The 10,359-nt window shown below is 36.3% G+C and overlaps 1 protein-coding gene and 1 long non-coding RNA gene across 7 annotated transcripts in view; one reads left to right on the top strand and one right to left on the bottom strand.

Moving 5' to 3' along the window:
- The first annotated feature begins 558 nt into the window (after positions 1 to 558).
- Positions 559 to 2,656, top strand: LOC129431203 (uncharacterized). Its single transcript, XR_012365550.1, has 3 exons — positions 559 to 1,616; positions 1,925 to 2,078; positions 2,560 to 2,656. It is a non-coding gene; the product is annotated as an uncharacterized lncRNA (long non-coding RNA).
- Positions 2,657 to 4,370: 1,714 nt separating this feature from the next.
- The window catches only part of arhgef28a (Rho guanine nucleotide exchange factor (GEF) 28a), an 82,239-nt gene continuing 76,250 nt past the window's right edge, over positions 4,371 to 10,359 (bottom strand). For all 6 annotated transcript variants that reach the window (XM_055199624.2, XM_055199629.2, XM_055199628.2 and 3 more), the window contains 2 exons: positions 9,829 to 10,138; positions 4,371 to 5,711 (listed from right to left, as the gene is read on the bottom strand). In XM_055199624.2, coding sequence (XP_055055599.2) covers positions 5,554 to 5,711; positions 9,829 to 10,138 — 468 coding nt within the window. In that variant the 3' untranslated portion in view covers positions 4,371 to 5,553. The remainder of the gene's footprint in view (positions 5,712 to 9,828; positions 10,139 to 10,359) is intronic.

Here is a 10,359-nt window from a genome sequence, read left to right as displayed (position 1 = left end):
ATTATTATTAAAAAACACATCAAGATTTACGGCCCTTTTTTTATTAAAATAGCAGATAAACAAACAACGATTAATTACTGCTAAATGACTAAATGTAAATGTAATTACCAGATAGGGATGTCCTTTGTATTGCTGCTGTTGTTCCTGTTGATCAATTACTGACTCAGTATCCAATTCTGCATCATATGTGTATAAGGCTGTATCTGACTGTACACTCTTAAAAAAAAGGTTCCTTGAGGTTCTATATAGAACCGTGGGGTTCTATACTTGGCCAATAGAACCTTTTACCAAAAAAAGGGTTCCATATAGAACCCTTGGAAGGCATATAATTCACGTTTTGTGACTGAAGTGTAAACTAAAGATTACACAATAATTGCAGACCTACACAACTCATTTACAAACCTACACAACTCATTCACAAACCTTTTTGTGTCAATAGGCTGTGGTCAAATAAAGAGAGAGTAATAAAGAGAGAGTCAATAAATAGGCTATGAATATTTAGTGTATGCTTTATTTCCTGTGAGCTTTTGTATGCAATTTTGTACATTAGCATGAAACTTACAGTGCAGTTTGCGGTTTTGGTGAATTACCAGGTGTTTTCTTTATTTTGTACATTCTATATTGTCAATGTTTGTTTAATTTAACCTGAAGGGGCATTAAAAACAAATAATCGCAAAAGTGCCCTCTGGTGGCGTATATATGCGTTGCACCATGAGCGAAGATGAGCCTCGTGACGTGACAGTTTTTTTTCAAACTGAGGTGAGGAGTTCGGCTCCGGACCGGCATTTCTGCTTGTTTGTACCCTGAGGTAAGTAAACTTTACATTTTTGAAACGATATTACTGAAACATTTAGTATAATTAGTTAATATTTATTTTGTTAGAGTAGGTGTTGTGCTAAATAGTGATACTAGAAGCTACATTTATAATATTTACCTCAGTTAAAAAATACTGCTGGTAACGTTGAAGCACTTGACGGGCTTCGTCAACCGTCAGTTATAAAAGCTCTGTTAAATACATTTTGTTCCGGGTTTTAATGAATTACGTTACAGTCCTGCTTTATTTCTTTTTCATTTTAAATTAAATTGCCAATCACAATAAGACAGCTGTGTTGTAAGGAGACGAAATTCGAGACAGGGGTGTTATTTTAGTGAAGCGCGTGGTCAAAGGAACCGGGTGGAAGACGGTGGAAGGGAAATTATATGTAAATGTTTGTCGCAGTTTTACACATATTCCGTGAGTATTTTTCGCTTGTTCACGAGTGTTTTATCAGGGTTGGAGCTAAACTCGGAAGGAAAGTGTAAACTGCTGGCCATAGTTGAGAACATTCCGCCGGTCTGTATTATAAATGCACGATTGCAGTGCAGCGTTCGTATCCGCAAGTCTAGATATGCATGTTTTATGTGATGCACACAAATAATTAATGTGATGGTAGCTGTTAAGACATTTACATTTAACATTCAAATGTTTTAAAAACCAAACGTGTTCAGGTTTTTATGTGTATTTGTTTTGTGAAGTGTAATTTATGCTTTTTTCCTCTCCCCCACAGATAACCATGGTTAATAAATGGTCAGACACGTCACTGGCTTTAAAGTATAAACCCTATTGATGCAAAAAGGTAAGGTGCTTAAATGGACCTCGTAAACCTGACTTCTGTCACTAATGTTCATCAAAGAGCAAAATTAAAGAAATCTGTGTTTTGTAGCTTTAATGATAATTCTTACTGTATGTGTTTCATTTAGAATTTAGCATTAAAGACTGTAAAGTGTTTGAGGATTTAATTTAAATTCTGTATATTTCACACTATTTTTTATTGAACATTGTGTTTTGAAAAATACATCACTAGTCAATTGCAACCTCAAGTTAATGTAGACTTTAAGGAACTTTTTGTCTGAAAGTGGATATATAAAGATTTTGTGTTTTAAGATGCTGCATGGAATGACAATGAGGTTTGGAACAGACTTGGTGAAGAACATGGAAACATCTCTAAATAAAATGGCCCCAAACAACATCAGGAGTGCAAAAGAAGGAAGTAAAAAACATCTCTACGTCAATCTCATTGGAGAGGAAACCACAGAAGGTGCTTGTTCTTTGTCCAGTGTAAAGTAGCCTTATTTGCATTGTCAATGTAAAGGTTCTAGCACCTATAAATTGTATAAGTGAAAATGTGAAAATAATGTTAGTATAAACTTTTTCCTTGCCATTGAAGAGTAAACTTGTTAATTAAGAGACGCTGGCTGAGAAAGAGTTAAAGTTTACCCACAAATGAAAATTGTCGTCACTTTCTTCAGCAGAACACAACAGAAGATATTTTGAAAAAGTATGGTAATCGAACAACAATGGTGCCCATTGACCTGCATTGGTTTTGTGTCCATTAAATTGCTAGCAGAGTTGTTCGGTTACAGACATTCTTCAAAATCTTTTTTGTGTTAGTGTTCTGCTGAAGAAAGAAAGCTGTGAACGTTTGAAATAACGAGTGAGTGAATGAGTTTTCTTTTTTGAGTAAAATGTCCCTGTAATTGATATCTGTACCTAATGTACAATAATTTGTATCTTTGTAGGTCTGGTGAGGAATGCTGCACTTATGTTATTGCAAGCATTATTTCAAGAAAATCCCAGCTTCCTTGACTGTGTGTAAATAGTGTAAGTATAGTTCTGTAATTTAGTTAGCATTTGAGGCACTTTATTTAAAGTAAAATTCAATGCAAATATAAAAATATTACTCTGTTTACCCTTAAATAGCATACAGCTCTACATCAATTATTATGAGTCTTGTTGGTTCTTGAGTGTCGCTTGCCTAGTTGTCATACTTTATTTGTGTTATTATGGGATAATTTTAAGTCTATTTGATGGCTTCTGTTAATTGGTAAAAAGCACTTAAAAGGTGAAATGTTTGTTTTACAGGAACCCAAAGGTCCCACACCAACCATAGTGTTCAACGGCTCTCTTGATCTTCTAAAATCTGAAAGTAGCAACTTTATAATGGACAATGTGAACATAATATGTGGAAGACATTGACATCACAGGCTGTGGAATGACTGTTTGCGTTTTTTTTCTCCTCAATGTTCAATACCCTTTTGCCATTAAGCACACAGTGACTTTAATTTATAAAATATATGCTTACATTTTAATACCTGTACAAAACAAATGTACAATCAACTTGTGTAAATTGTCGTTCTATTTAATAGATTGCTCATGAATTGTCTTTAAATGCATTGTGATTTCGGTAACACTTTACAATAAAGTTCATTAGTTAACATTAGTTAATGTATTAACTAACTTGAACAAACCATTAGCAATACATTTGTTACAGTATTTATTTATCTTTGTTAATGTTAGTTAATAAAAATTTAAGCTTTAATTGCTTGTTCATGTTAGTTCAGAGTGCATTAACTAATGTTGACAAGATTTTAATAAAGTATAAGTAATTGTTGAAATTAACATTAACAAAGATTAATAAATGCTGTATAAGTGCGGTTCATTATTAGTTCATGTTGACTAGTGTAGCTGGCTAGTGTTGACTTGTGAACCTTGTTGTAGAGTGTTGCCGTGATTTCTTTTCATCATTTCAGACACATGTAATTTACTAAAAATTAGTACTGCATATACTGTACAGTATCTAAGGGAAATAACTTGAACAAAATTTTTGAATGTAGTGTAATTAAGAGTTTAGCTGTTTAATACAGAGATGCAATATATATATATATTTTAAATGTAAACTAAATTTTTGCTGTCTAATACAGAATAAAGGGATGTGATTTTAAGTAATTTTTAAAGATTTATATATTTCTGTATAATACAATTAATAAATAGTAAACTTTTATAATTATCTAGATCGGTTATAATTTCTTATCAATAATAAATTACTCATAATAATAAAGAACCTTTAATGGTTCTAAATAGAACCATCTAACTTTGATTCAAAGAACCATTTGGGGTTCTTTTTAATGAACCCATTAAAGTGGTTCTATATTGAACCATTTGGGGGTTCCATATATGAAGCGGGTGATAGAACCATTTCTGGTTCGATATAGAACCATTTTTTTTAAGAGTGTAAGAGAGTTATTTAAAAAAAAAGTTTTTATTTAAGTTTGTTTCCATCAATGCCACAGCTGATAGTTTAGTTTCCAAAGGCTGTGCATACTCGTAACTCTTTAGCTCCGCCCACCGTATGCCTTCAAGTGTTCGTCTTTCTCTGGAAAAAAGCGGAATGGCTGTTCTGTCTTTTACTAATCTGACAACACGAAAGACTCTTTGGACATATAAAGGATGAAATACTACTCTATAGGTAACCAAAGATTAACATTAGATTGGCAAAAACTGTGTGTGTGTTATGTGAGCTTTAAGAACAAAAAAAAAAAACAAGAAAAACTTGCATGTATGAACATATTTACTACATTTAACCTTTGATACAACAGTCAAACTACATACAATGTCTACATACAACAATTATACAAAAACATGCTCTATGTACATATAACTTGTTCCTTACGGTTTTAGCAATAAATAACGTCTATGCTTTGGAAGAAACACAAATCAACAATATAGCAGATTTTTCATGCACACTGAAAAGCTTTATATATATAATTTTTACAATTACGTAATTTAAAAAAGGCAAAATACACATTAAACTCTTTTTAGTTTTACTCAAGTGCATGTTAACCCCCCCAGTACTTATGCGTAGTAATGCTTTTTTTGAAACTCGGGGCTTGAATTTAAATAGGGCCTTTAAAGTGTGCATTATGACAACATGTTATTTTTTTTGCAAGATATGTCCATGAATAAAAATAATGATAGTCTTAATCCACATAAAACCAAATGAAACTGCACCTGTGTGAATAATATAACTTGACACTTGAAAACTGCATGAAAAATCCTTTAACCAGTGTAGTGATATATTTACAAATCAGTTTAATTTAGTTTAAGACAAATGTATTAGTATGCTTATGAGACTTTCCTGACGTGGACTCCCCATATATTATATGCGTTTCCGAGGTATAAGGCAGAGCACATATTGCATTCGTCTCCATATGAACATGTGAAGCCAGTTTCGAAATGTGTGAAAATTAACTGGAAAGAGGTGACAATGTGATTCCATACACTAGCATGTGTGCAGACACGCACCCACTTTCGTGCATTACAACCTTTACTGAGTCACACTGCTTGCGGTGACTGAATTTAGAAATCAAGTAATTGTTTATGTGAAGAAACAAAAGCGCCATATTTTAGTGTCCAGTAACGTAAACGGACATGGACAGTTGACGAAAAATTACATCACGCAGCAATGTGGGTGGGATTGGGGATTTTTTGTGTTTGTGTGTGACTAGATGTGTGCTGAAACTGCCTAACCCGATTCTGTCATTGTAGGCTCCAGGCTATAAAGCAAAATACAGCCATTCACACAAGCCCTACCTCACACACAGACCAAAGTAAGCGCTGGAGAATGTCACAGATTATGACGAGATTTAAAAAATAAAACAAAGTGTGGTATTCTGGTCTCAGAATGCAAATTCGGGTCCATATCTTGTTTAAAAAACAACTCGAGCTTGTTCGTTTCAGAGATATACAATGTTTTCCTCTCCATCAGCATCTCTGTTCTCTGTCTCCATGGTAACAAAGGGCTGGTTGACGAGCAGGACATCGGCTTGATAAAGCCCTGCCCCTGGGACTCCTCCGCACAACGATCCCGGGACGTGACTGAGCTGACCCACATCTGTAAAGAAAAGATTGAAGGCTGTTAATTCGTTTTTCATCAATACAAATAATCTTTTTCTTCAACTTGATTAAAATAAAAACCAGCGGAGCTATGGTAGTTTTACATAGGGAAGTTGTCACAGGGGTATTCTCTTAATAACCACAAGGTTTTGAGTCCAAATAAATGTGTAAATGGTTTTGTATGATGGTTTCCACATCCCTCAGAAATGAGAAAATTTTCCAAACTAAACAAACTCAAACAGATTATGGCTACGGCTTTATTTTAAACAATATAACCACGCTCACATAAACCAGCACTGCTGACAAGTGATCTGCTCTAGCACTTACAGAAAAAGTGTGTGAACTGTCACGTCACATATTTGACATGCATCTGATGCTGTGAATTAATTTCACTAATCACAATGAATGAATTACCTGTTTCTCAATGAGACCTAACACATCCCCCAATTTCATTGCTTTCATTCAAGTTGTGGTGTTATTGTGCATGTGAGCAAACATAGTTATCACGCAATATCATGCAAATCGGACTTTTTCCATGTTTAAAGGTCACGTTCTTTCTGATACCATTTTTAAACCCTAGTTAGTGTGTAATGTTGCTATAATAGCATAAATAATACCTGTAAAATGATAAAGCTCAAAGTTTACTGCTAGGCGATATATTTTCTTTAACAGAATTCACCTTTCAAAGCCTACAGCGAACGGCCGGTTTGGCTTACAGGCCCACATGATGTTAGTAAAAGAGTTTTTTGACTAAACTCCGCCCACAGGAATACGTCAGTCGGCAGCTAAGCTAACGGCAAGCTAAGCTGCTATCCAATCACAACTACAGGTTGACCGATTTATCGATAATTGGCCGATTTTTGGCATATTTTAAAAAATCGCCTTTGGACGATTTTGCTGCAAAATTAGGCCGATTAATACGCAGGCGCATCTGCGGGCACCTAAGGGTTGATGTAGAACTCGTGATGCCCCCTCTTGCTGCAAGCAGAACAGCTTTAGTAAACGATAGCAGGCGGGATCGCACAACAGTACAACAGCCCGACCGGCTTATGTCTTGCGGTGCACCATCCGTGCGGTCACAAAGATTGGGCTCATTTCATGTGATTAATGAGTGATGATCTTTGTTTGCGTGACAGAGTGAGCAGGGCCGCGCACACCCTTTCTGTCTTTAAACTGTCTCTCTCCGTCGCGCATATTACTAAAAAAACTGACACGATGGCGAAAGGTCGGAAGACTAAATCAAATCCAGAGAGGAAATGTTTTTCGGGATGTTACAGTAACAATTTGTTTACAGTTTTGCGTTGCTCAACCTGGATTAGCACACAACGCATCCGATTCGCGAACTGACTCCTTCGTTTGAATAAACCTTTGAAACCACAGATCTGTCCCAACACTGAACCCACAAGACGTTACTGTCAGCACAATCAGTCACAATCAGTCAGAAAGATTTGCCCTAAATAACAGTCTAAACTAAAAAACATAGAGGTTTACTATGTTAACTTTATGATGATTAAATAATTTAGCAAGTGTATCAAAGAAGGATTTTATCCTACAAAGCAGTAAAAGCCATGGTAAAAAACTGATCAAAGAGCAAGAAATGATGACAGCAGAGTGTCAGGTAATATCTGTGTCTGATAAATGCATGGTGCGGAGGAGGTTTTAATTAGAAAGACCAGTCATACATTTTTTAAATACTTTGGCTTAAATAGTGACATTTTTACATTTAAAATATCTGCTAATGATGAGGACATTTTGATTATTATGTACAAATAGAAAATCTGCCAAACATATCAGCCAAGAAAATCGGCATCAAACACAATCAAAGCTTCAAAAACACAGAAAGAACAGGACCTTTAAATGCTGTAATTTGGTCACCAGTGCTTTTATCAACCTAGAAAATGTGAAAAAAGAACAACCCAGTAACTTCGTTTTGGTAAACCATTCTCTACAAGCATGTGGAAAAAAAAGGGCATTGAAATTTGGCTCCACTTGTGATGTCAAAAGGGGATATACCGCCCCCCTTAAGGGTGTTTTCACATATAGTTCATTTTAAAAGAACCCAAGTTCACATAAAGTGAACCAGAAACGGAACTAGCTGAATGTGACCTCAGTCCTTTTGGTGTTCAAAATAGAGTTGATTCAAAAGAGGACTCAGATCTTTTTTTAGTCCTCTTCAGAACTGAAGTGATCTCAGACCCTTTCTTGTTCACATCACATCTTCATAAGAACTCAGACCCCAGCTTTCTGTGCAGCAGTTGATTTTGATACAATGTCAAAACCACACGCAAAACAAACCGGGGACCTCATTGATTTCACATATCAAAAAGAAATCCAACCACAAAAGAAAAGAACCCAGAAGCGAACCGTACTCAGACCACCTCCAGACGTGGTCTGGGTTCGGTTCGCTTTTGGGTCCTTTTAGGGGGGTCTGAGATCACTTGGTTTGTTCACATATGCACCCTGAACTGCTCTGAGAGCGTTTGGATGGCTCAAAGGAACTAAGTGTGAAAACACCCTTAATCTGCACCAACCACAGTGCTGCCGTAAAGAAATACTTTGCATTCTACTATTAGCAACTATTGCTATCATGGACACCTGTGTAAATGTCATTTCCACCTTTACCAGTTTAGTTCAATTTAACATCTGCTAAAACTTCTGGGTAAGCAGAACATCAAAAGTGCTAAATGTGCATTGTGGGTATTGAGTTAAATAAATCCCTATAGAAGATAAGGAAAAGTGGAAACATAAACTGACATGAAATGATACAAAGGTCTGTTAGTAACAAGTAAGAGTAATTAAGACGACCAATGAATAGGGTGTATGCAACCTTTAGCACCGACAGTTAGAGCAAGTAAATAGCAAGATAAGTTATTCGCTGCAGTACAAACGTGCAAAACATCTCTGCATTCAACATGTATTTACCATTACATTTTACAGAGATGAAGTATTTCCTTAAGAGAGAGAGAGAGACAATTTATAATGTTAAACAGACAACTCTGACAGCTCATGTGGTGAAATCTTATAAATAATTGTCTCTTCCTTTTCTAAGATGACAGGTCACTCTGTAATGAGTTTGGTAAAGATTTTTTAGATCGATGTTCCAATCAGTCTCCCGTAGCTGGCGGCCCTTGGTTCACATGCCACTGTCATCCAGACAGCAAATAGACAGAGGTGCAATTGATTATGGAGACAGGTGTGCGCGCCTGTGTGTGTGTGTGTGTGTGTGTGTGTGTGTGTGTGTGTGTGTGTGTGTGTGTGTGTGCGCGCGTGCGTGTGTTTACCGTGGGTGTGTGTGCGCGTGCATGTGCACCTGCGTTATTAAACCCAGATTAATAACACAAAAAGACTGTATCGACCTTCACATGTTTTAGTAATGATTCACTAGAGAAGAGGAGATGACTAGATGAAGTCGATATGATGCAATTAAATCATGCTTTTTTGCAGTCAGGTACACTATTTTTTCCTCATTGAAAAGTTTTCACCATAAAATAATAAAATATTAATGGCAAATTTATCAAATACGTTCAGGTGAGATTAATTCAGTGGTATCAGTAGCTAATACAGGCATGAAGATTTACACAGCACTGGGCTGGCTCACATATTTCATCCTACAAACCCCTAAAATCAGAGTCTCTTAAAAATAAAAGTGCTAACCAATGCCACAGAAGAACCATTATTTAAGTAAGAAAGAAATGGTACTTTTAAGGATTTGACTAAATTGTTCTTTAGGGAACCAAAATGGTTCTTCTGAGGCCATCAAAGGGGACCCTTCTCAAAACGTTTTAGTCATCTCTCTATTTCCTAAAAGGTCATAAAAGGTTTGTTCGACTTTATGCAGCACCACGACTTGAAAGCATACAGAGTCCTCTACTCTCAAATCTCTCTTCTGCATTTCTACATTTCAATAAATAATTTTTAAACCGAAAACTATTGCTTTGTATTTTGCTTCATGCAAATCCAAGTTGATCGGCACACTATAAAGACAAAATGCTGTATGTATCTTTGACATGTAGCAAAAAATCAAGCAAAACAAAATATTGAGACAAAATAAAGTGCACAATAATGACCTAATAAAAATTACGTACAGTACACAGTGACTGGGATGATAATATTACCATTGTTTGGGCTCTCTGTGCCTTGACTTCTTAGCGAGGCTGAGTACATTATGCCTCCGGTCCAGCTGTCCTCTGATACTCCAACAGAGCTGCGTCTGTGATTGGATCGTGCCAGCAGTGAATTGAGACTGTTCTGAGTGCTGGGAGAGTCTGTATATCCTAAAGATCCTGAGTGCAGATGGGATGTTTGATGATGACGGTGTGGATGATGAAGATGGATGTGTCTGTTGTTTAGTGATGGAGACGTAAACGCTGCCTCATTCACAAAAATGGATCCATGCTCATGCTCGCCTCCCAGGTGACTGCCATCCTGCAAGATGAAGGAGAAGATGTGTGTCACTCACATATCTACCGGTACTGTACACAACATAACTTATCTAGACCGTTTATAAACCCCAGGCTACAAAAATTTAAAGTTGCGAATTTCTAGGCCGATGTGGCTAGGAACTATGCTGCAGCCAAAGTCCTTGTTTATTACGCCAGAATGAGGGTATAGTTCCTAGCTATTATTGGCCTAGAAAATCACAACTT

This window comes from Misgurnus anguillicaudatus, chromosome 22 (genome assembly GCF_027580225.2).
Source record: "Misgurnus anguillicaudatus chromosome 22, ASM2758022v2, whole genome shotgun sequence".
NCBI lineage: Eukaryota > Metazoa > Chordata > Actinopteri > Cypriniformes > Cobitidae > Misgurnus > Misgurnus anguillicaudatus.
This window is presented reverse-complemented; position numbering and strand designations above follow the sequence as displayed.